Consider the following 26,676-nt stretch of genomic DNA (forward strand, 5'->3'; position numbering starts at 1 on the left):
GATGAGCCCTTCTGTCCCTTCTGTCACCAGGCAGGGACGTGAGTGAGGATGAGCCCTTCTGTCCCTTCTGTCACCTGGCAGGGACGTGAGTGAGGATGAGCCCTTCTGCAGGTTTCCTCACATAGTCTATTTCTCCGCTCCGCTCTGTGAGCTGTCTCCTGGCCGCAGACATCTGGAAAAGCTCTGTCTGCCACAGTTGGGTCTCTGAGTACACCAGGGCATCGTTTATCGTCTTCAGTAATTCCCCCCTAATCTGTTTCATGTTCTTTCCTGGTTTATAACAAATCATTTAGAGCTTTGACTTAAACTTAATCTCTGCGGGCATTTCATTGGCCAGCTTAAAATATTTGGGATCTCTAACATGGGTACCAGCCACATTTTGTTTGAATAGCTTTAAAATGTCAGATGTGGGCACACCGGGAAGGCTGTTGGAAGAGAATAGCAAACTTGAGGCCAACCAGAGCTATGCAGTAATTTCTGGACCAGCCTGAGCTACATAGGAAGCCCTCTATCTCAGAGATACTCTTATGAGTTTCTATGTGATGTCTCTAGCAATATAAATTTCTCTAGAAACAAGTATAGTAAGTTTTAATTTAAGAAAAATATGGCTATGACATTTTATAAATATAAATTTTTAAACATTAAAGTTTAAAACATTAAACATAAGCATTAAGAATCTATGTCTTTTAGTACATTTGAAATGGGAGCTTGGAAGAAATATTCAAATTTATATCTATATAATGTTTTATTATTCTATGTTAGTAGTTCATTTAAGTTTTATATTGTCTTTTCTGATATTAAATTTACTAAATCTTTCATTTTTAAGGCAAATTTTTAAGAAATAGTGCCTGCTTTCTGTTGTCTTACAGAACAGAATGATAAGATATGTTGTGCTTTAAGTTTTTATACAAGCCACAGATAACTGATAAATGACAGCATTGCTCTTTTTAAATATCCTAGTTGGGGGCTAGTGAGATGGCCCATGGTGAAGGTGCCTCTGCCAAACCTGATGACCCGAGACTCATTCCTAGCACCCAAGTGATAGAAGCAGAGGAGAGACTGAAAAAAAAATCCCTTTCCTACATTCATGTCTTCGGGAAAGATTTTGGTGAGAATTTGAGAGAAGCTTATAACATGGGTGGCAGCAGAGCCTCTTCTCTTTAAGAGAGGCTTTGGTGGGAGTCAACAGTTAAGTTGCTGATGTTTACTCTTAACTAAGAAGAGCAGTGTTGAAGAGATATGTGGCTGGTGGGGAGAAGGAAACCTCTCCTAGAAGGTAGCTGTTAGTGCAGACTTTGCGTGTGCATAGGTAGTGACCGGAAGAGCCTAGGCTGTAAGCATCTCCTGGAGCCTGTTACTAATACATTTATTCTAGAAGCGGTGAGTAGTATAGTGGACAGGGTGTGGTTTGTGACCGTTCAGTGTAGCAGCCAAACACACAAAGCTCCAGCCAGCAGAAATGGGCCAAATTCTGACCCAACCACTTGCTGGCTGCATGGCCTTGATCAAATTACCCAAGTTATTTTTTCAGCTGAAAAACGTAAGTTCCATAGATTTTTCATGTGCAGCAAGAGGCTCTGAGGTATGTATATATTAACGGGATGGCTAGATCAGGTTACATATTACTTCACATCACTTTTTTTTTGTGGGTAAAACACTTAAAATCTCTGAACGTTGGTTCTCTTCTTAGAGAACGGAGATAATAAAAGGCACCATGTGAAATAGTTACAGAAGTTAAATTTAGTCATTTGTTCTTGTGGTTTCTGTGATTCTCGGTGCCATTGGCCCCAGCTGTGGGTGCTTAGGCATGAAAGGAAAGATCCCTGAACCGGGGCATGATTTGGGGAGCACTTCCCACCTCCTGCCCTCCGCCTCCCTGCCTCCCTTAGGGTTTTCACGCTCCCCACTATAGTTGTCTGGAAAGTGGGTCTGCACTGAATCTCCAGTTTGTTCACATGGTTCCTACCCCTAGCAGAGCAGCAGACTTTCCCTCAGGATAGTTGAGAGAAGTGGTCAGTTCAAATAGATGTGTGCTCTGTTGGTGTTTGTTGTTGTTGTTGTTGTTTTGTGTTTTTGTTGTTGTTGTTTCTCGAACAGGGTTTCTTTGTGAAACAGCCCTGGCTATCCCGGAACTAGCTCTTGTAGACCAGGCTGGCCTTGAGCTCACAGAGTTCCACCTGCCTCTGCCTCCCAAGTGCTGGGATTAAAGGCGTGCGCCACCACCACCTGGAGGGTCACCATGCTTTGCTCAAGGAACTTTTAATGCAAATGAGTCTCTTGTAATGTCATTTTTTATTCCACAAAACATAAGGACTCGAGATGTTGCTTAAAAGTTTTATGCCTAGGCATATTTGTTACTTGCTGCATTCAATTGAGAGGCAAGGACCTTGACCACAGGACTTCTTCAAGCTTTCCACACTGAATGAATCTCTGAGAAAGCAGCTATACTGCATGACGTTTCTCATAGTTGTCCAGTTCCTCTTAAGGAGCAAGGGTCAGTTTGCTAGGACGACAGTAGGTACTATAGGAAATCGGGTTTGGGATGACAAGTGGCAGGTACAAGTGGTTTGATCCATCCTCTGAAGGCTTCGCCTCCATTCTTGCAACTTGAAGACTTTTTGCATTAACTCTGTAATATAATACGTAATACGGTTCGCTCATGGGCAGACACTGGGAATGATTTGCATCTCTCAGCCATCAGTGTATATTTAGGTCTGGGAATGTAGTATGCAAGGTTCTGGGTCCCACCCCTAGCATTGAAAACAAGAAAAAGAAAACATAAGTTGGGCCTAGCTGTATGTTATTGGGGTTTCTTCTGTAAATAATGCACTTGCAGTCTTAAAACATGAAATTATATTTTTAATCTGTTGGAAATGAATCACTTTCCAAATAACTAGAAAATATAATAATATTTGAAAACAATAAATGTGAGTAGAAATAACGACATTAAGCATCATGCCCTATTTTGGTTAACTGGTTGTTTCTTTCAGAAGAGTTTCTCTTGTATCCAACCATTCTTTCCAGGGTTAGTGAAAATTTTGGTGAATCCCTTCTAAACCTTTCGTGTTGATAGTATGTTTTTTTCTCTACACTAGGCTAGTTTTAACCTTGGAATATTAGTTTACATATCTATTAACTATTTAATATTATTTGTATAAAGAAAAGACATTGGAATTTTCTAGAAGTCAGAGGTATAAAAAGTTTCAACAAAGAGGTATTATCTGGACATGAAAGTTTAATGTCTTAAATTATATAGTAAAGTTATTTTGTGTTTTGATTTTTGCATCCATTAATTTCTAATGAAACATAAAACATGCTTTTTAGAACCCTTATACAATGAGAATCTTGTTGGATCCTGATGGTCTGCAGTGGTATCCGCATGCCTCCATTCGGATGTTAGCTGCCAGGGGACACGCAAAGAATAATGTTCTGTGATTAACAACAGTGCATGGAAACATTCGTGTTGTATAAGGGAGCTTTCTTCACAACCTAACTCAGTTCTTTTATGATATTTTCTTCTCTTTTTATTCCTTTAATTTCTGTTACTTTAAAAACTGCACCCAAGATGCCTTTGCAGCTTCTCCTGGGGAGGCCCCTGCAGCATCCGAAGGGGCCGCCGCACCAGCTACCCCAACCCCAGTTGCTGCAGCTCTTGATGCATGCTCAGGAAATGGTGGGTTTACACATGAGCCAGTCTGTTGTTTTTCTGTCCTAATGTGAAACCTGCATAGTTAGATATGGCCATATGTTTTTTTTCCTGATTTTATTTTCTTATTAGTGTAAACTGTCATTCATCACAACTGAACAAATAATGCCAACACTTAAAACATTAAGATGATGAAGTGCATACTTATCAAAATTGGCAATTCCTCAAGATTGACAATTTTTCTCAGTGCAAGTATGCTCTCTTAATGTTTTTCCCTTCTAATGCATTCTTTTATGATATTGAGTTCAAATATATTGGCATGTTTTAATGAACCTTCAGAACTACCAAATTGACTTGATTAGGTGAGGGCACAAAAGATCATGATCCCTGAACCAAAACTATAGACTAATCTCATAGCACCCTACAAAATATTTCAGATTCAATTTGTGGTACCAACTGCATTTTCTTCTTTCTTTAGAAAAGCATCCTAATTGCTGACTTTTGCTAATAAGATGTTGACCCTATGTAGCCGAGGCCTAGCTAGCGTGTAAATGTGTGTGAAGTGTCTTTTTACCTGTAGTTACGACTCTGCCTCTTGCTTTTTCCTGACTGATGCTGTGTGTGTCTCCACTTTCCTCTCCAAAAGACCCTTTTGCCCCATCTGAAGGTAGTGCAGAGGCTGCGCCTGAGCTGGACCTCTTTGCAATGAAGCCACCTGAGACCAGCGCTCCTGTAGTTACCCCTACAGCTAGCACAGCCCCTCCAGTTCCCGCAACTGCTCCTTCTCCTGCTCCCACCGCTGTGGCAACCGCTGCTGCCACCACCACCGCCACTGCAGCTACCACCACTGCCACCACCTCCGCTGCCACCACCGCCGCCACCACCGCCGCCGCTCCTCCTGCTCTAGATATCTTTGGTGGTAATTTGTTGTTGTTACTGAATTTCTCCCGTCTGGTGGCTTGAGTCTGGTCCTGTAGTGCACTCATGACTCTTATGCATGAAAGCTATAGGTAAATGGTTCTGTAGAAACCATTTGCTACTTAACCCAACATTCCTCTAAATGCTCGTTCAGAAAACTGGCTATTGATGCTGTTATAGGCTTGATTTTTTCAGACTGAGTGAAGGCCTGTGTGTTCTTGGTCTTAGATTTGTTTGATTCTGCTCCTGAAGTTGCTGCAGCGCCTAAGCCAGACGCAGCTCCTAGCATAGATCTGTTTGGTACAGGTAAAGCCAAAGCAACCATTTCTTCAACTCTGTTTCTGTAGATGTGTCCTTTGTTTCTGTAGATGTATCCTTTGTCAAGCCTTTTGTAGTTGCTGTGATAATGCATTTGTTAGATGTGTAACTTTGGTTTCAGCTTTCTGCTACTTATTTCAACTTGGTTTTGGTTTCTTTCACTTTTGGAAGATGCTTTCTCCTCTCCACCACGAGGGGCCTCTCCGGTGCCTGAGAGTACTCTCACTGCTGACCTCTTATCCGGTGAGTGCTTTGCCAAGGTCAGGCCTTCAGAGCTCTCTCAGGAGGGGCATGGGGTGGGGGCAGGGTCTCATGTGGGGAATGATGATCCAATATCCTATAGGTTTGCCTTATATGTTTTAAAACTAAGAATTTACTTAAGAGAAGATTCCCATTCTGCAGACCATTGTCAACTGGTGAGGGTTGTTAATAATTTCAAATATAAGGTTGGCAAAGAAAAAATTCTGTTTCCCATTGGAACTTCAATACGGAAGAGTCCACTTTCATTTGCTTTCCTAAACCGTTAAGGTTTTCCCACCCTCTTCCTGTAACTGTGAAATCCTGAGGCCACTGTCAGGGTTCTGGGTTTTATTGCTCCAAGGGTGACTTGCATGTTCCCGTGTTCTTCACTGCAGTGGACACATTTGCAGCGCCGTCTCCTGCAACCACTGCCTCTCCAGCAAAGGTGGAGTCCTCGGGTGTGCTAGACCTTTTCGGGGGTGCGTATCTCTCCTCCTTCCGCACTTAAGCCATCTGGAGTGATTTCTGTTCTGAGTAGATTCTCTTCTTTCATTCTGTTTCTTTTGCTTCTTTTGACTCTCAAGTTGCTTTTGTCTCGTACTTGTAAACTTTAAGTTGTCCAGACCTTTTTCATTTCTTTGCCATCATCCCTTTCATCTTCATTGGTTTGTTACAGCTTTCCTTTGTGTGGCCTAACAAAGCGAGAACATTTTTCATGTGAAGTCTTCCTGTTTTCAGCCTTTTTCTTCATCCTGATTTTTTAATCACTTAATTGGAGTTTCCTCTCTACCTGTTTTCTCAAAGATCCTGATATGTTGGTTACGTAAACATTCTTAGAAGTGATATAGACATGAAGTGGGTACTTCGGAATTGAAAACAAGCTAGTCACATATGTCATCATACTCAACACCACGGAGTTTATTTGCATTGAATTTAGTGTTTTTAAATCTTTCCACAGAACTCAGAGATGTTTTTCAGGTTTAAATGTATCTGTTCTTCCTTTGCATAGTATTTGAAAGCAGAACTATACGTGGACTATATTGATTGTATTTGTGTGCATGAAAAATCTAAAGTTCTTTCTTAGCCATAAACTTTCAGGAAGGAGACAGGTCTGAAGTGAATCATGGGTACCCATAAAAGTGAGTGTCTTTGGACTAAAACATCATCTTTGCAAATTGTAGCCACACAGACTAACTATTGTTGCTGGAGCATCCTAGTATATATGAGGATACAAGGAAGATACTCCTGAAGGTGCTCAGACACCTAGGTACAAGGAGATCTGCTGCAGCTGCTGCTGAACTGGGCATAGTAAATGTTTAGAAGCTTAAATGGGAAATGAGAAAATTATGTTTTTACCTTTGTTTAAAAAGTTTAAAATATCAATCCTGTTTTTAACAAATGGTGAAAATCATTTTGAAACATTCATTCGAATAGTATATCTTTTAATCTTCCATCAAGGCACTAATTTTTAAATATTCTAGAACTCTCTTGAAAGGCTGTACTCTTTAGAGAAGACTCTGGTGGCACACACCTTCATGCTCTTGGTTGGGGGAGGGGTCCCAAAGCAAGCAGGAACTGCAAAGTAAGACCCTATCCGAAGATATAAAATAAAACAAACTGCTTAGATCATGGTCATTTCACATAGACCGAGGAGGCCGACTCACCATACAGAGTATCATGTCTGTGCATGTTTCTATGTATTTCACACTTGAATTGCCTAGTTACTTACTGTTTGACCCTCTTACTTTCTTGCTGCATAATGGATAATGGATAGATGCATTTGGAAGTAGTGCTTCCGAAACCCAACCAGCACCGCAGGCTGTTTCTAGTTCATCAGCATCGGCAGATCTACTAGCTGGTAACTGATTCAATTAAAATGCCATTTTATAAAAGTTAAGTTTGGATATAGTTTTGTAAGTAATAAATGCTACATAATTTGCAAGGTATATTTTTAAATTTTTCTTTCAAGACATGAAATTGAAGGCTATAGCATTATATATAATAGAGGGTCTATTACTTCTCAGAATATATTAAATTAGTCCTCAACCCACAGTTGTATGTATATAAACCACCCCTGCTGATTCTCTCAATTTTATTTTCAATTAGCTTGTTTGTTTTTATTTGACAAAAAGGTAATGTGCTTTGTGTAGCAATTCTGTCATATAATGGCTGCTCATACTTTTTGGAAGGAATCTGTGGTAAACGATGCTGTAATGTTTGACATTTGGTTTTGTAATATGTGAATCACCACAGGAGAAACCATTAGAGATTTCACCTGTGGAAATGCTGTGACAGATATCACGAACTTTTTGAGAAGCTGCTCATTTTTCTGTCTGAAAACACTGGGTGATCCGAGCTTTCTAGGAAGTAGATGGGCACAGTTTGCTGAGGTGGAACCGACTGATGAAAAGAATGGCTCAGGGATGCAAACGCACTTCAGACCAAGCCTGAGCCTTCTTTGGGGCCAAGACAAAGTGTACTTAATGAGCGTCACACTTAGAAAGTGGCCAGATGGAAGGCCCCATCTTTAGGCTTTGACCCAGCTTAGCAGAGAAATTCACAGCATGCTAACCTTGCTTCTAATTTTGCATGTGGGGAGCACAGAACTAGTCTAGCAGAGTCCTCTTGACACTCAAGGGCCGCTTTCAGTGTATCCCGAGGCACTTCAAGAGATGCATTTTGGTCCTCAGGGTAGCAAAAAGGTAATGAGTGTGAGTCACCTAAGCACAAGGGAGTCCCCAGTCTAGAATCCCTAGCTTCAAATACCCTGGCAGTCATGCGGCCCTAAAGAGTAACCAGTTTTGACCAAGGGTAACCATAGCTCACAACCTAGGATTGCACAGGATCTCAACACCAGTTGGATCAGGCCAGGGAGCATGCTAGTGTTCTCAGACTTGGGATGAATAAGGACAGAGCTAGTGGATCCTCCTCAACCTTCAGTGCTGCAGCAAAATTTCCCTTGGGGTCACATCTCTCCTCCAGGAACTGGAGGAAGTAGAGGCAGCCCCACTGTTCACCTTCCTTGCCTCAGTAATTCTGTCTGGTGGCTTCGGGCTCTCCAGCAGGGCTGGCTCTTTTTTCTTTCATAGCCCCTTTGGCTCCTTGACCAGAATGATGCTGGCGTTTGCCAGATCTCGTCACATTGACTGCTTTGAAGAACCAGGCCCCCACTTTGAAATCTCTTAGCTGTCTGGAAGCTAAAGTGTAACATAAGACTGTGCCCTTCACATCCCCCAACCGCTGCTGACTGGAGACAAGGCCTGCCAGCCTGCCTGGCTTTCCTCTCAGCCTGGATGCATTTCACAGCAGCTTCGACGTGGCCAGACACTTTCTACCTCTTATTAAACCAATACATTCAATTCAGATTTCTCAAGCTCCAGCAGTAAGGTTTTAACAGGCCACTGAAATAGCAGTTTCAGAGCTCCTTGGTGGAAACGGTACTGCTGCTTTTTAAATGAGATAACTGATTATAAATCTTTGGCTCTAAAGTTGTAGTTAAAATCAACTGTCCTGGCTATCTGAAGAAGTCGTTCTTGATGTCTGCTGGTCTGCCATAGACAAGATATGTCACTGAGGCTGCTCAGACCCACTAAACAGGAGGCCGGCCACAAGACCACACTGTCTGTTCCACTGTCCTTAGTCCACTGCCTCTGGAAACAGTATCTCAGAGGAGCTTAGAACACTAGGGCCTAAAGCCTACAACCTGGAACAGAGGCCAAGGATCTTGGGAAAAGGCAAACATTTGCACGGCATGCCAAGTCAGAGGCTGGTGACAGAGCCAGGGAGTTTGATCCTAGGGGATTGCCACAAGATCTAAAGCACCCCTGGGAAGGGAAGGATCGCAGCTGCAGAGGGATTTTTTTTCCCAAAAGACTCACTTTGGTTCATGTTACACACGTGCACACGTGCGCGCATACACACCACACATGCGCGCACACACACACACACACACACACACACAGACACGGAAAGAAAAATAACCTTAAATTTTTCAGTAGACCTGACCATTCTAAAATCTTACTAAAGTGAGTTAGAAAAGAGATTAGTGACGAATATTCAATGTCTATGCACTTTTAACCATGTTGTTGACTCTGCTCTCCTGTTCCTTCCACTGCCTTTTCTTCTGACTCTTTGAGAGGAAAAATTATTACATAAACATTCATGTTTCTCTGGGCTTCCTACTTAAATAAATTAATGTTTAATGCAAGCAAGTTTGTTTTGGGTGTTAGAGTCTACTTTGAATCAAACCATTTCCTGTAAGTTACTTTGGTCATAGGAGATCTGATTTTCTTAGCATGGACAGCACTTTCACCTAGTACCCTGATAAAAGAAATTTTAAATTACATTTTTAGTTTTTCTAAAGTTTAATTTGAGAAGCCAGTTTCTCCCTGTTTTCCTTAACCAAAAAAAGCATTTCTTGTGATTGTATAAATATGACAGCGTCAGGAAGTCACGTTCTTAGTTTTAAAAACATTATGGAATATCAGCATAATTGTATCTCCACAAGTCAACATCATATCTGCAATTCAGCTCACAATGGTACCTGACTTATTATATTACCCAAATATCTTTGTTCAATGCATATAAAATATTTGGGACATGGCATTATGGTGATTTGCAGAACTAGCACCTTGGTTTGTATAGAGACATAGTAACCACCTATATAAATAAAGAGCTTTTAAAATAAATAAATGGGTATGGTGGAGTATGTCAGTGATTTCAGCATTTAGAAGACAGAAACACAAGCAAGGTTCCCAACTAGTTTGAGGCCAGCCTTGTCTACGTAAAGGGCACTCAGGGCTGCATAGTTAAGGACTGTCTGAAACACAAAAGCTTTAAATTTACATCACTTTTGATTTATACAGCTAACATGACTTGAATATTATTGCCCACTGCTAAAAAGATGATCAAAGTTTACTTTAGAAAAGATAGGTTTTGTAAATTGCAGTGTTAATATATGTATATATATATATATTTTAAGATTTATTTATTTATTATATATACAGTGTTCAGCCTCCATGTATGCCTGCAGGCCAGAAGAGGGCACCAGATTTCATTACATATGACTGTGAGCCACCATGTGGTTGCTGGGAATTGAACTCAGGACCTCCGGAAGAGTAGTCAGTGCTCTTAACCTCTGAGCCATCTCTCCAGCTCCAATATATGTATATTTTTGAAATCTATTTGTGAAGAAGAGATGATGGGACTAAATTTGAAAAGAAGCATATACAACAAATTTGGTTGTAAGAAAGACTTCCAGGCATGGTGGTGCAGGCCTTTAATCCCAGCACTCAGGAGGCAGAAGCACAGATCTCTGTGAGTTGATCAGTCCAGTCTATATAATTTGTTCCAGGCTTATCTGGGGCTATATAGTAAGACTGTGTTTAAAAAAAAAAAGAAAAGAAAAGAAAAGAAAAACAGATGGACTTCTGCTAAAAATAAACCCTTTTATAATAGAAAACTACTGAATCTTACCAAACAATTATCACCTCCTTGCAGGTTGCAATTTTTTACACAAAAGCAACAGTCATCTTAGGCTTCTGTTTTCTGTTGCTTGAGAGACATGAGAGACAGAATTCAAAGAATAAATATTTAATTTGAGATCTGATTAATTTTTATAAGTCCTTATCATTCACTCAGTAACCATTAACTTACTATTTCAGGAACTGTGCTAAATATTAATAGAAAAGACAGGAGGAAAAGGCATGCAGCTCCTGGACCTAGCCAGCTGTCTCTGGAGTTGCTTGGGGAACACAGGCATGGAGACATGATGGGAGTGTCCGCATGCTGAGGACAGTGATATATACTGTGGCATGCAGCCAGCAGCATGTCATGGAACTCCTTTCTAGGGGCCTGTGGCATTAGGAGCTGTGAGATTGGCAACAGTCTGGTTTGTAGGGGTGGGGAGCAATCAGAGTCAGAGCCAGAAGGCTGTTATACAGAGGAATCTAAAGGAATGGGATGCCAGGGAAAGCATTTTGAGAAGTAACTGTCAAGGTTGTCTGCTCAGAGGGACTACCTGGCTGACCTGCAAAGAGAGGACTAGAGTGGCTGCACACTGCAGTGGCTCACCTGAAAGCAGTGCGGAGAACCTGCCTACCCTCTGTGGTACCAGGGAGCTAAAAATGTGGAAATTGGGGATTTGATGCCTATTTTCTTATTTACACTTTATTACTGTGTGCAGCTAAACATGTAATTGCCTGTTACTGCCATTGTAAAGTTTCAGTGCAATAATAACTTATCTGAAGTCTAACCCTTCTTTGCTCTGTGTATTTCATCATAGCAGATTCTGATGGGCACAAGTTCTAATGAGCTTCACTAATGTGTGTATTTCCTACTTGAGTGCCTGTTTCAAGAGCTACCTCCTGTCTGGATACATTGGATCTGTCATTCGTACCTGACAGGTCAACATGCTTGGAGAAGCTCTTGGCCAAACAAGCCTCCTGGTTTCACTAGTTGCTAATCATGCGGTCATTCTTCTTCAACTCCTGTAGCTTTTTCTGACTCTGTTTTCTATGGTCTTTTCCCTATCTCCAGCTGACATTTTTCTGGGACTTTTTTTTCATCAGGATTTGGGGGTTCTTTCATGGCCCCTTCTTCAACACCGGTGACTCCAGCTCAGAATAACCTGCTGCAACCCAATTTCGAGGCAGCTTTTGGAACAACGCCTTCAACTTCAAGCAGCAGCTCCTTTGATCCATCAGGTGAGTCACCGGTCGTTCAGACGCTCATTCTTATTTCTGGTAATATAGCATCGACCTCCCCAGGTTAGTGTGATGGTAGGAAACTTACAGGTGGATATTGTTAGCCTGGTTGGTGGCTCTCAGCCTATAGCTCGTTAAATTTTCCAGGACACATTTGGTAGCTCTAAGAATAACCTCCTGTCCTTTCTTTTTCTGTTTTTGGATTCTAGCAGAAATCTTACCACACCCACCATCTATTTTGCACGAGCTCACACGCACATGATTTAGCGGTGGTAGAGGGAGGACAGACACTCTGTAGTGACTCTCTGAACAGTGTCTGAGAGTGTGGACACCCAACACACACCCCGCTCCTGCTGTTGCTCACACCCTCTGAAGCTTGCATGGCCCTCGTTTTATGAAGTTGAGACACGAGTAGTACCTTTGCTTCTAACCTGTCATCACTGCTGTCATTCTGTTTGTATTCTCTTCCATCCTCCTCTTCTCATGCTGGGTCCTTACTACAAATTTTCAATTGGTGAGTTTTTGGCAATTAAATGTGTTTCAAGAACACCCTAAATATATTATCCCCTGCCTGACAATCTGGATGCTTCTATTGCCAGTGCTGACTTGAATGCTGTCTTTCCCACCTTAGAATGACTGTGTAGTGGTGTTTATGGTAGATGTACGTAGTTTCTTATAAGAATGTAACAAGCCCGACATTTTTATGTAGATAAGGTATTAGCAATAGTTTATGGATATTCCAAGCCTGCATTTTGGATAGTCTTTCTGCATTCTGGGAACTGAACATGTAGTACTTGTCATCTGGGGATCAGGTGGTGGCTCTTGACGTCCATCCTTAAAATCCCATTTATTTTAAATAGGCCCAAAACGTATAACCCAAACATGTGACAAAAGGGGAAATCAAAATTAACTGCCTCTAAAATGGTACTAAGTGGCTTTCCAATACGTATTTCTAGATGCTGACAGAACACCATTTATCTTATGCTAATTTCATTGGACACTAGGGAATTACAGTTTTTCAATTACAAATTGCTTTAAGACTGAGCATCTTAGGTAAGCTAGGGTAAAATTATTTGTAGTTCACAACACATCACTACCATTTAGAATAAAAAGTGGTTAGTGGTTTTCCTGTTAGAGTAACAATGGCTACCACTTATTGGAGTGCCTGTACAGAGGCTCCATTGTAATAGACGTGTGGGGAAATGTTTCCTCATTGACCCTTCCAGCAAAGGCCTATGTTAGTACCATCCCTATTTACAGGTGAGAAAATGGAAGCGTCCTCTCCTGATGCTCAGAGCTTAAGGGGTGTGGCTGAGTTTCAGCCTGGCCCTGGGCTCTCTCTAGTACGTTATAGCACACAGCCTTCCTCCCCGTCTTTCTCCATGCTCATTAACGTTTTCATGTACTTTGAGTAGACATAAGTAAACATGTTCTTTTTGGTGTTCATAGTCACAAACCATATGAATTATGTTGTCCCTTTTATAATAACATATTTTTGTGTTCCCATGGTTTCATTAAAGACTGTCTTTTGCATATTATCTCTCTCTTGTCTCTTTTTCCAATTTTTCTGAACCCGGTCTGTTTGATTTCTAGTGTTTGATGGTTTAGGTGATCTTCTGATGCCAACCATGGCACCATCTGGGCAGCCTGCACCTGTCTCGATGGTCCCACCCAGTCCTGCAATGGCAGCCAGTAAAGGCCTTGGAAGTGACCTTGACTCATCTCTGGCCAGCTTAGTGGGCAGTGAGTAATCTAGTTTTATTTACTTGAAGCATGTGAGAGTAGTATTCTTTTCCCCTGGTTTTGCTTATGGGTAAGTGTCTAAGGAGTGGATCACCCAGAGCCTTTCTTTAGAAGGTAATCACTTGCTAGTCCACTGTTCTTGCAAAGAATACCCACTTCACTTTCAATCTAAAAACAATCTAAAAAACAACCCCCCCCCAAAAAAAACTAAAAAGCCTACACTGGCTTGCACAGGTAATATTCAAAGGCATTCTATAGAAGTACATAACCATCTGAAAATAGATTTATACTAAGTACAATGTATTTATAGTATCTGAGTTTCATTTTTCAACAAGTATTTATTGATTAGGAGGTATTCTTCCAGGCCTTAGGGATGAATCAGTAAAAAAGAAAAACAGATACAATTTCTATTCTTATGGTCCTTGCAAAGGGCTGAGACAGAATAGTGAAAAGCTTTTTATATATATGTAATTTATTTTATTTTTTAAAAAAGAAAAAAAACTATTGTTTTTCATCGGTGGCTCTGATGCTCTCTTAGGATTTCTACAAGTACCAGGCGTCCATGTGGCACACAGACAACCATGCAAGAAGAATTTCTTTCTCTCTTTTTTCAAGACAAAGTTTCTCTGTGAAACAGTTCTGACTGTCCTGGAACTCACTTTGTAGACCAGGCTGGCCTCGAACTCATTGAGATCCACCTGCTTCTACCTCCCAAGCACTGAGATTAAAGGTGTGTGCCACCACTGCCCAGCTGCAAGCAGAATTTTATACCCATAAAATAAAAGCCATTTTTCAAAAATAATCAAAATTATATGTAAAGATTTCTGTATTTGGATTAATTAATATGTATAGTTCATTTTGTAATGCTAAGAAAAGATACAAGAACTAAATATTAAAATCATCATCTAACAAATCAGCTTCACACTTACTAGGGGCACTGGGCTGGCTGCTCCCTCAGCCTCAAGAGCTCAGCTTTGGCAAAGCCTCGCCTTCCCCAGGAGGCCTTGCACTTGGCTCTTTGCCCTCATCCTCCCCTTTTGGCAGCCCATATCATTTGCTTTTTTCACATCATCGTTTCTTATCTGTGTCACACCATTAGAGTGCAGGTTCCTTCGGCATGGGGGCCCTTAATGCTTCTCTTCATTGATATATCCCAAGTGCCTAGGCTAACGCCTACAGCTCAAGCACAATACATCTTTACCAAGTTGGCAAGTGAAGTGCAGTGTGGGTGAATGGTTGAGCCAGGTATTCCCAGGGTCACTTCCACCTTCACAGTACACTCGCAGGCTCCTGGAACCCAGCCCGTGGTTTGGCTCACATCTGAGCATCACCGCAGCAGCGAGAGACGGGCACACAGCTGCATAAGACCTTTCAACCCAAGGAAGCCCCTTAGGGTGTGAGGAGCCAGGGTTTTGGTTGACTGCTAACATGGGCACACTCAGCCTGGCACCCAATTGCAGGAGGAAGGCGGGTGTTTAGCATAATCGACACCACACATGTAAACAGTCTAGGCCCGGTGATCAGCTAGTCATTATTAGCTCTCATTAAAGACAGCTTTTTATCATGGAAATCACTCCACTGAGGAGGTTCACAGACCCCCCCACTCTAACAGGGCTTTTCAGATAGCAGTCTCAGACCTGGGCAAGTCCACACTAAATGTGATCCTTAAGACTGATGTGAGAGACAATTTAAAATTCTGCTTTTGTTCACTAATATAATTTCTTTTTCAATCAATTGGATTCAGTCATTGCTAGGCAAAACTACGGTCCTTTTCTAAGCCTGTGAGTCCTGGATGTCTCAAATACTGTAATATATAAGCTGAATATAAAGATTTAAATTCTTTTTCTTTTCTTTTACCTGTTTGTAGATCTTGGAATTTCTGGTACCACAACAAAAAAGTAAGTAGTTGTTTTTTTGGGTTTTTTTTGGTTTTTTTTTTTTTTTTTTTTTTTTGGATTATCTGCTTTCCTTTGAACAATGTGTTGGTGTGTGTTTATTCAAAACTATCAAAAAAGATTTCACTCACTTGGGTATGTTATTTCCCAGTCTTCCGTTAGGTAATTTCAGTTGTTCTTCATTTCAATTTACATTCTTGTTGTTAGTCACTTGAAATCTCCAAAGTATTGCTCTGCTTGAGAAAGAGTGATCGGTTTCAGGCCAGGATCACCACTGTTACATCTGGAAATGTTTTGGGATGGAGTCTTGAGTTTTTTGCATGTTTGTTTTTATGAGACAGGGTTTCTCTGTGTAGTTTAGAGTAGCTTTGAGGTTGAGATTCAGCCCCGTATTTCTGGCTAATGTTAATTTTCGTAACTGGTTCGTAAAACTGATAAACAGTATAGCCTTTTCTCTGCTATGTTTTGTCATCAAAACTGAGATGCCTGTTAGAGCTGCACAGTGACCGCCGAGCAGGGTAGAGGTGCTGTACGGCTGTGTGAAGCCCTCTCTTGAGTCGTCACCAGTGCATTTGAAATCCAAGAAGTTACAGGGCTGGAGGGATGACTCAGCAGTCACGAGCACAGACTGCTCTAACAGATCTGAGTTCTGTTCCCAGCACAAGTGACAGATGGGTCACACAACTCCTTGTCACCCCAACTCCAGAGAATCTAACACCTCTGGCCTCCTAGATCCCAGCACACACGTGTGCATACCCACACACAGAAATGTACACATACACATAATTAAAATGACAAAAATAAATTCAACAAGATATGTGTCCAGATTGATGGCATACTGTTTAAAGTTTTTATTATGAATGAAGAAGTCAGTTGAATTTTTTGGCATCTTTTTCTGTTGTAACAGGCATGAAGTTCCTGTTGCCACTGAATTCAAAACACACATTTGTTTTATTTTAAATGCTTGTGCGTTGTCTTAGATACAATATGGTAAGAATCCTCTGTAAATTTTAATCTATACTCGCATCACCACCAGGTTCCAACAGACCACTTCTAAACCAAGTAAAAGCATCCAGGAAGCCACATGCCATTTTTCCCTCTGAACTTTGTGTTTTGTTTGTTTTTCACACTTGCCCCCTAGGGGAGATCTCCAGTGGAATGCTGGGGAGAAGAAGTTGACTGGTGGAGCCAACTGGCAACCGAAGGTCACCCCAGCTACATGGTCAGCAGGCGTCCCACCGGTAAGTAAGTGAGGCCAGGGGGTATTGCAGTTTACCAATTTTCAAGTCTACAGAACAAGGATGTTCTGCTTAACTTGACTGTTAACATTGTACGCCTAGTTCACATTGAAATGATATAAGCAAGATGCAGAATTCAATGAAATGCAAGTCTCTGGACTTTGCATGTAATGATTACAGCCTACACTTAAATACCCTGTGGTTGCAGTAGCCTTAATAGTAGTATTTATGTTTCTGGTTTATCTGTAAAATTATAGAAATGATTTTCCAGCACATTCCCTATCATGGATTGTGATACCATTTTATCATATTTTCTGCCAAAATCTCCTGGTAGTCAAAATAAGAAATGAACACATTTTTTTTTTCCTGTCAGAAAGGATGAAGTATGCTGACTAGCTTTATGTCAGCCTGACACAAACTAATGCCTTTTTTTAAAAAAAGAAAATCTCAATTGACGAAATGTCCTCACCAGACTGGCTGGTGCGTTTTCTTGGTTGATGATTTCTATGGGAAGGGCCCAGCTTACTGTGGGCAGTGCCACTTCTGGGCTAGTGGTCCTGAATGGTATAAGAAAGCAGGGTGAGCAAGCCATGAGGAGCAAGCCAATAAGCAGTACTCCTCCATGGCCTCTACCTCAGCTGCTGCTTCCAGGCTCCTCCTGCCCTGACTTCACTTCAGGATGGGCTCTAAGCTGTGGGCTGTAATAAACCCTTTTTTCTCCAAGTTGCTTTTTGTCATGGTGTTTAATCATAGCAGTAGAAACCAAACTAAGACAAGTTGTGTAATATTGTGTGATATTTTATTTTGAGATCATATTTTTTTCATCACACCAATTTTACACTTGAAACCAGATCATCATCCTTTCCATAAGGTTTAAAAGATATTCATTTCTATATTTCAAATTCCTGTATCTTCAATTTTTTTTAGCAAAACTAGGAAAGGCACTTTTCCCAAGCCCATCTATAATTTTCCTCCCTTGGGCACACCCCTGCCGGTCTAAGTCTGTCTGTTACTCTAGTGTCTAACCCTCTGCTGCATGTTGGAGAATAGAATGGTGGAAGGAACTGGCTCACTGGAGTCCAATTCTTTCACAGTGAGAGCGAGCTAGGCAGAGAGAGGTTTGAGCAACTGCAAGCCCATGAATCCGAACAGCACCATAAAAGTGAACCTCAAACCATTGCTGTGGTGCCGGTCATCTTTTAAAATCTAGACGTGGAGTTTGAGGATGCTTTGTTATATCCACATACACAAGCTTGAAATGCACGTGTTTTAAAATTCTAGCCTAGCAGATTAAAACCATGTTATGTTGTTTCTTTCTTATTTGTTCCGTGTGGTTCTGTGGGCACGCGTGTGCAGCAGGGCACGGTTCCTCCAACCAGCTCAGTTCCTCCGGGTGCCGGGGCCCCAGCTGTTGGACAACCTGGAGCAGGATTTGGAATGGTGAGTGATGACCTGTGTCAAAAACCTGTCATTGACATTCCTCACATCCTTCCACATGCTCAAACAAACAGGAACTCCTTCAGGAAATACAGTTAAGGAACCTACGACTTAAATCATCTGCTTTGGGCCTCAACCAGCCTGGCCATGGACTGGGGAAGCAGTTACAGTGTGTATGAATATACTGACATAAAATTACAGCACAGTGTTATATCATTTTGGAGATGATATTTACTACATATTTTAGTTCAGTCATCAAAGACAACCCTTTCTCTACTGGATCTCTCCACTCTGCACATCCATCTTCAGCACATTGGGGCCATCCTGCATAAGGAAGTTATCTCTTGTCTACTCAAGAACTAATCCAGCAGGAGGTGAATACACAGCTTCTGAGTGGAACAAGGATGCCTCATGGCCAGCCAGACTTGTACACACAGCTCAGGGTCCTTTCCCCATCTGACAGCCTCAACACCTGGAGTTCAGGGTCATATAATAAACCATAGTTCCTACCCGCGTGGTTTTCTCAGCAGTATTCCAAAGCATGTTAAAGGTGTGCCTGTCTGGTTTTGCACTCATGGGTCTCAAACCTGCTCTGAGAGTTTTCGTTCCTTTGCAGCCTCCTGCGGGGACAGGCATGACCATGATGCCTCAGCAGCCGGTCATGTTCGCACAGCCCATGATGAGACCACCCTTTGGAGCTGCAGCTGTGCCGGGCACACAGGTCAGTCCCCAGCACCCTCCATTTAGTCTTAAACATAAACTGCTGTGCTGTGTGTTAGTGGTGTGACGAAGAGGCAAAAGGAACAGCCCCACTCTCCACCCTCAGCAGCTGGAGGAGTTCTTAGGCCAGGAGTTCTCTGGGGTTCCTGACTTGGGAAAAAAAATAGTCTTTCAAGACTAGCCAGTGTGAAGCAGAATTTGTGGTTAATAAAGACTGAACAGGAAGGTTAAAGAAAATTGCTCAGAGAGAAAGACACAGCTCAGAGAGTGGTTGTAGACTTCTCTAGGTGACTGTCACGTTTCATTGTCAGGTATTTGGTTTGGGTGGGTTGAAGACACTGTCTTGAAAGAGTGCTAAGGGCCTTAAGAGAGATCACTGGGGGTTCGTATCGTGTGACAGGCTCACGGTGGATAAGTTAGAGTCCAGATCACAGGGATGCCAGAAGGTAGGGCGCCTTACTGTAAACAGTATTAACACTTCTGTTTGAGACTCCCCAGGGTAGTTCTTGGAAAACCCTACCTGAGGGTCTTAGATATAAATATCTCTATATAGAGGGATTGTTATTTCTAGGTTAGCCTTCCCAGCAAATGTTTGTTGGGCTGGAATTCTTGCTTCAATCAGACTCCAGGGTGAGGGGCTCCTTTCCTGCCTCGCGGTCCTATCGTATTCTCCGTCTCTCTACCCTGCCTCCGTCAGTGTGGCTGTTAAAAGGCGTTCTTACCTAATGGCTCTCATAGCTGTTGTTTCAGGAGTGAAGGGGCATGGAAGCAGTGTGGGGTGTGGAGACAGTGACTGAGAACTAACCATCCTGGGGTCCTTCTCTTTTACCTCTACTTAATCAGAATGGCTCCTTTAGGGTACCTGATACCTGTGTCCCAGTGATGAGTTTAGGTTGGGGTTGGGTTTTTTCTTTTGTTTTGATTTTTTTGGTTTTTTTTTTTGTTTTATTTTTTTAAGATGATTTCATCCAACCCAGGCTGATCTCAAATTCACTGTGTAGCCAAGACTGGCCTTACTGTCTGTCTCCATCCACGTCCCAGCTGCTGGGATTACAGATAGTGTGGAGTCACAGTTGTCTAAGCTGAGGGGTCTACCCTGAATTCTGTCAGCAGCAGCACTGCGTTCCCAAACTGCAGAGTCGCCATAAAAATTGCTTCTCTTTTAACTCCAGCTACATGTTTGGGAGTCCCCAGGGCCACCCTTGCTTCAGATGGACTGTATATAAAACTAAGGTTCTCTATGACCTCACTCTGCTTAGATTTACCATAGTGACTCACAGAAATGAGGAAAGTCCAAGATTTATGGTTATAGTTTTATTGACGTGGAAGGATACAAATTAAATGCAGCTAGAGGAGAAGAGATGATAGGAACATCTGGGAGCTGTCCAAGCCTGGGACCACTCCTAGCATCTGTGTGTGACAGGATTGACCACTGCGGGAGATAACTCTGGCTTCAGTACCACATTATTGAGGCTTTGCTGCACAGTAACGATTGGTTGAATTATTACCTATGAGTTGAACTCAATCTCTAATCCCTCCCCATCCTGGAGGCCATACTTGCTATTCTGTGGCCCAAAGACTCCCCAACATAAAAACTGATTAGCCTTTCTGGTATGGCCAGCCTCCATCTACCCTGAGCCATCTCAGCATACATCTGGAAGGGCCTATGAGTCACCCTTAGTTGGTATAAATTCTCAGGGTTGTTCTAATTTGCTTCCTATTGCTATGAAAAGTAACATGACCAAAAGCAAATTGTGGGGGAAGGGTTTATTTCAGCTTACAGTTTATGGTTCATTGTAAAGAGTTAGGGCAGGAGCTCAAGGCAGTCGCCTAGAGACAAGACAAAGACCGTGGTGGGATGCTGCTTCTACATGGCTTATGCCCTCCAGGGCCACCTGTCTAGGGATGACACCACCCACAGTGGCCTAGGCCTTCCCATATCAGTCATTACAAGAAAATGCCCCCATAAGCTCGCCTACCAATCTGATGGAGACATTTTCCTAGCTGAGATTCCCTCTTCTCAGAGGACTCCAGCTTGTGTTGAGTTGGGGGAAAAAAAAAACTACATAGAGGGGGCTTCCAGCAGCAACTCTGAATAACAAAGTCATGCGTGTCCCTTAGGATATCACTGGAGTTTAGAGTTTATCAGGTAGGTTCCCCAATGAAGGGAAAACCTGGTTTTAGTGAGGCCAAATCCCTACTCTACCAGCCGCTTACAGAGATGCAAAAGGCATTATGCCATGTAAGGGCTTTGCTGCTAATATTAGCCATGCTGGAAGGCTCTCTCTTGATTCTTCTTCTCACTTGTTAGGAATATAAAGAGACATGTGTCTCTGAGCAGCTGGCCTGGGCAGAGTGGGAACCCAAAATTATAACTTCAGTAGCAACTTGCTGAGCAAACTAAACCAAATGGCTCCAGTTGTTGAATTTAATGACGTCAGTAAACGGCTTCACTCCTGTGGCATTTTAAATGTAACAAATGGATGTTTATGTTGTCTTTTCTATAGGACACTTACTTAGAACTTTTAAACATTATTTTCAGTGTGTGAAAGCCTTAGAAATGAGTTAATATATATATATATAATTTTGTCACATAAGGTAATTATTTTTCTTGTATAATACCATCAGGTATTACTTGATTTGAAGAATGAAAATGAAAAACATGTGGCATGAAATAATTTAATAATTGATGTTATAGTAAGCCCTGGAATAGCATGCAATATCTATGTAATATTTATTTACTTAAGCTTTTCCTTTTTTTTAGTCCTCATCATATGGCCCTGGCTGGCCTAGATGTTAACTGTATAGATCAGACTGCCCTACAGAGGTCTGCCTCTGCCTCCCAAGTGCTAGTATCAAAGGTGTGCACTACCATACCTGGCCTAATATTTGAATTCTATTTCCTCTATCAAAATAAAGCATAGATGGCCAATAGAATAACCCAACCTGCATTTATAACTTTCCTGTAGAAAACTGTTTTATCACCAATGTCCAGGCCATCTATTATTTTAGTTAGTTGTCATCATATTGTCATAATATCTCACATGTGTGGATTAAGCCTTCAATTTCTGCCAAGCAGTTTCAAGCTTTAACACTGATTTTCCCTGACATTCTGTGAAATGTGACATCAGTTTTAGAGATGAGATTTGCAGGTACTTCAGTCAGTAGATTAGACATAGGGACAGATTCAGCATCCCAGCCTCTGGAGCTGCCCTTCCCGAACCACACACGCAGACACCCCACCCTACAGTCCCAGATTTCAGGAACTTCTGTCGTCTTGAGATGAATTGGCTTCAAAACAGAGATGTTGACCATTGCTCCAGACAGACTGCCTGCAAACGTTTTAAGGCGTTCCCTTGCCAGTCTTAAAAGTAGGGCCCCCAGAAGATTCTTCTGCAGTCGGTAATTACAGTATTGGATATACACACAAGATAAGATCTGTGGTCCTTTGCTACAAGCTTAGATGGGCTGGATTGGGGCTAGGAAATGACTTGTTTATCTGATACACACACTGTCCCACAGCTGTGTCTCATTTAAAATAATTTCTATGCAGCACCGACATAGTTAATAAAGTAATTTCTTACCATACTGTCTGCAAACTTACGTCTCAGTACCCCTGCAACTCACTCTTCCTATAAGAAAGACTGGGTAACCCTTTTCTTAATAGTTGATGTCACTAACCATTCCAGGTAAGAATGCTTACTGCATTCTCTCTCCCTCTCGTGTGTGTGTGTGTGTGTGTGTGTGTGTGTGTGTGTGTGTGTGTGTGTGTGTGTGTGTGACTGTATATTCTTATATCTTCCTAACTTAAACTCTTCTCCTATAGTCCCCATATTTCACCTTGGCTGAATCTGATGTCAAAGAATTTCAGAAAAATCCAAAAACCATTCCTAGTGCGTTTTTCCACTCCAAAGTTAAGCACAGCCGGGACGACGTAGAATGAAGCAGCTGTATTAACTTTTAGCCATCTGCTCTTCTGTGTGTTTGTTTTCCCTGGTATATGTTCTGCCTAATGCTTACCTGTCTCTCTTGTGCTTTCTGTTTCTGCTCTTTGGGGCTGGCCTCTTCCCCATTAGCTTTCTCCAAGCCCTACACCTGCCACTCAGAGTCCCAAGAAACCTCCAGCAAAGGACCCATTAGCGGATCTTAACATCAAGGATTTCTTGTAAACAATTTAAGGTATCTGATGTTGAGCTTTTCCTGTGAGCTTGTTATAGTGAGCTTTGTGCAGTGCTTAACTATTCTAGATATCAGGTTGTAGATGATGGGTGGATGGGTGGCTGGGTGGCTGGGTATATATATATATACATATATATACATATATATGTATATATATGTATATATATAAAAATGTTTAGAGCTTTAAAGTTGACATCAAAACCTGTTCTTATCAGTGAACGTTTAAAATCATCATTTGTTAAACTATGGGGGAGAAAACCTTATCTTGAAAAGCACAAAAATTACACTGATGAGGCAGAAGTCTCCCAGCTGCTAAGTTAACTGGGAGATACCACCATATCTATCCCATAATAACTAGACTTCATAGGGTTCCAGCATTTATAATACTGAATTTGGAAGATATTTAAGAATATATTTGACTACATAACCACATCTTTTCTTTATCCTTATTTTTCATGTTAAGGTAAAGCTTGGATTCTTACCCTTTGCATTTATTCAAGCTGAATTTTAAAAACCTGGCAATTTTGTCTTCTGTTTCATAAATTTAATTTCCCAGATGGTTCACAGTGAACATGAGGGAGGAACTGGATGGAAGGAAACACTTACTTTCAGCTCGGCACCTAACACAGTCAGTAGCTGCTTGCAGCGGTGCTCAATATTACTTTACATATTCACTCAATATTTTCCACATCAGATTTGCTGTTTTATAACTGAAAGAACTGGTCCTTGAGCATGAAATGATTTTTTAAGGTCTGGCCAAAAGAACAGTAAGAATGTGGGAGCTTTGAACCACAGTGCAGTGTGGTTTCTATCATATACACTGCCCACATGTATTAACTCCTGACATTCTTTGTATGTGTGGGTTAACAGTAGCCAGGTATGGTGACCCAAGCCTGTGACTCTAACACACGAGAGACTGAGGCAGGAGGATTGAGAATTTGAGACCAACCTAGGCCACATAATAAGAATCTGTTTTAAATAAAATTGTTGATAAACCATTTTAATGCCTTGACATCTCAGTAGATTTTTTTTTTCTTGTGGCCATCCTGTCTGTTCCTCTCGAATCACCAAGGTAGACACATATGACACCACCTCTCCCCGCAGCTTGTTTCTCGAATGGCAAGGAGACTGCTTAGAGAAGTCTCTCATTTGAGAGCTCTTGCTGTCGATGCAGACTTTAGAAGCCTTGATAAGTGGCAGACACAAAGGGAGGCTTGAGACAGCCTCATCCCTAAGATACACAGTCTCGTCCCGAGCAGACAAGCATTTTATGAAGAAGAGATAGATGCCTTCTGACCCTCGAGAGGATTTCCCAAGAGAAAGAGTGAGTGGCTGGAGTAAGCAGAGGTGGCAGAGAAGGCACAGGCCCCTGAGGCTGGCCTTCTCTTTCCAGTCCACACTGGTCCAACTCCTAAGTGGCTCACTGATGAACATGAAAAATAATGGCAGTCGCTACCTTTCCACCTTTTCTGTCACCACCCATATTTACAGAGTAGCTCTTAGAGGTTGAGACTGAGTGTCTCGTGACCAAGATCCCTAGTGTCAAAGTTTTAAAGTTTGTTGATAAAATGTTTCTCTAAACTGAAACTGTACATAGAATTGTTTAAGTTTCCTGAGTGGATGTTTAAGCTTATCTTGAAAACTTTGGAAAACCGTAAATGTGAGTTTGTTCACCCTGAACCCTTTTGTGTACAGAAGTTTTGCACTATGAAGGGAAATTGTCAGGGAGGTCATATGTTTGAGGGGTTTTTGTCAGTGTATTTCCTAATTCAAGTATTTTTTTTTTCTTTACAGCTGCAATTTTTGTGACTGAATAGGAAAAAATAACGTGAGTTTGGAAACTTCAAATAAGATTGATGCTCGGAGTTTCACAGTGAGCCACCAGTACCAAACCCAGTGCTGACTGTAACTTCTCTTCCAGACACACAGCACAGCTGTGACCGTGAACATTAGGAATGTGACTACCTTAGCTGTTATCCCTACTCTCGAACTTGTAGCGTATTTGGGTTGTTTGTGTGTTGTACGATGTAAACAATGAATGGATGTTTCCAATGCCTTTAGTGCTTTTCTGGACGTTGCCCATGGACGGATGATGCAGCTGTTGTGTGGTGAGCCATTTGGAAAGATGTGTCTGTGTTTTTGAAGGTTTCAGTGTATATATCTATAACTTTTGGACACACCCTCAAGTCCTCCCGTGAACTCCGTTACAAACGCCATGTGATAACTATCAGCTAGTGAGGAAAACGCTCTACTATGCGAAAACCTTTTTCGGTGTGAAGTACGTTTTTCCAATCACAGAAACTTCAACTGTTGTGAGAAATGTTTATTTTTGTGCACTGTATATGTTAAGAAATTTTATTTTAAAAAAATATGAAGTTTAGTGTCCATAATGAAACTTCTCCTTGATGAAGCTATCTTACTGAGAATGAGAAAAAAATCCTATGAGAAGAAGTCCATATTTATCACTGCTATATTAAGATATATATTTTAATTATATTTGCAGGTTTTGCATCTAAATTGACCTATTTATTCATTTTTGATCAAAGGCACTGACAAGTGGAGTCTTTCTATTGTGTCTGTGGAAATGCAGTTAATTTGTGCTGTTTATGTGACTATGAATGTGCCCCAAGAGACACCTGTAATTTAAAGATAACTGCAGATATTTTTCCTTCACTGTGGGTTTACGTGCATCTGTTCAGTTAGTGTTTCTTTGTGTGTTTTTTAGACTAGTGTTTATCCATCCTTTGATTGAGCTCAAAGTGACTTCTGTTGTACCTCTGCGATAGGATTGACACCAATTCAGCGAATTGTATCTTTTAATGTACATACTGTATCCTTTGGTTTTTAGTTTGTTGTCATACTGTCTGTGTTGATGGCTTGGCTGAAGATTTTGATGTGTGCACAAGGTCACTGTTGATCAGTGTTGTTTAGTGGCTTGGCAGCTCTTTGTAAAAGCATATTGGTTTGGAAAGGCATTTGCCTATTTTTCAAATTACTTAATAGCTGTATGGTACCCTTTAAAGTGGTTGTATCTGAATTTACTGTGGGGATAACATACACTGTAATGGGGGGAAATTACCTAAAACCAATTTCAAAATGGCTTTTCTTTGTATTTTGGTTTAAAACCCAGTGCATGTCTGCCCTCTGAGATGCAATAAACACCTTGAACAAAGAAAATACAAACATAATCTTTCAATCTGTTGTTACTTATTAATGACATGTAGCACACGCAAATATTGAGAGACCTAGAGAGATGCTCAGCGGCTAAGAGTGTCTACTGATCTTGCAGAGGACCAGAGTTTTGCTCCCAGAACCCACATTGGGTGGCTTATAACTTCTTGTAACTCTTGCTCCAGGGAGATCCAATGGCTCTGGGGTTTGTGTACACATCCACTCACGTGCACATACACTCACCCAGCACACACACATACATATACACAATTAAAAATAACTATCTTTTTTAAAAGTTTTATTAGTTTAAATGTTTGAGGTAAGAAAATTTATCCATGGCAATATAGTTTCATTTTACAGTAAAATTAAACAAATCAATTTTAATGAACTGTCATTAAACTAGAAACTGGGGACTCCATCATGCCTGGCAAATAATTTAAATTCTAGATTACAAAATATGTGTTTAC

The 26,676-nt window shown here is 41.3% G+C and overlaps 1 protein-coding gene across 8 annotated transcripts in view; it reads left to right on the forward strand.

The window, feature by feature from the left end:
* Positions 1-26,223, forward strand: part of Snap91 (synaptosome associated protein 91) — a 113,177-nt gene extending 86,954 nt beyond the window's left edge. For 5 of the 8 annotated variants that reach the window (XM_026779293.1, XM_013346394.2, XM_026779294.1 and 2 more), the window contains 14 exons: positions 3,566-3,673; positions 4,293-4,565; positions 4,793-4,870; positions 5,054-5,125; positions 5,518-5,601; positions 6,897-6,980; positions 11,692-11,826; positions 13,420-13,569; positions 15,437-15,467; positions 16,606-16,705; positions 18,059-18,142; positions 18,756-18,860; positions 22,936-23,038; positions 24,833-26,223. In XM_026779293.1, the coding sequence (XP_026635094.1) occupies positions 3,566-3,673; positions 4,293-4,565; positions 4,793-4,870; positions 5,054-5,125; positions 5,518-5,601; positions 6,897-6,980; positions 11,692-11,826; positions 13,420-13,569; positions 15,437-15,467; positions 16,606-16,705; positions 18,059-18,142; positions 18,756-18,860; positions 22,936-23,028 (1,397 nt within the window). In that variant the 3' untranslated portion in view covers positions 23,029-23,038; positions 24,833-26,223. The remainder of the gene's footprint in view (positions 1-3,565; positions 3,674-4,292; positions 4,566-4,792; positions 4,871-5,053; positions 5,126-5,517; positions 5,602-6,896; positions 6,981-11,691; positions 11,827-13,419; positions 13,570-15,436; positions 15,468-16,605; positions 16,706-18,058; positions 18,143-18,755; positions 18,861-22,935; positions 23,039-24,832) is intronic. The other 3 variants (XM_005347544.3, XM_026779295.1, XM_026779296.1) reach the window with 3 other exon arrangements.
* Positions 26,224-26,676: the final 453 nt, after the last annotated feature.

Source organism: Microtus ochrogaster, chromosome 5, assembly GCF_000317375.1.
Source record: "Microtus ochrogaster isolate Prairie Vole_2 chromosome 5, MicOch1.0, whole genome shotgun sequence".
Classification (NCBI taxonomy): Eukaryota; Metazoa; Chordata; class Mammalia; order Rodentia; family Cricetidae; genus Microtus; species Microtus ochrogaster.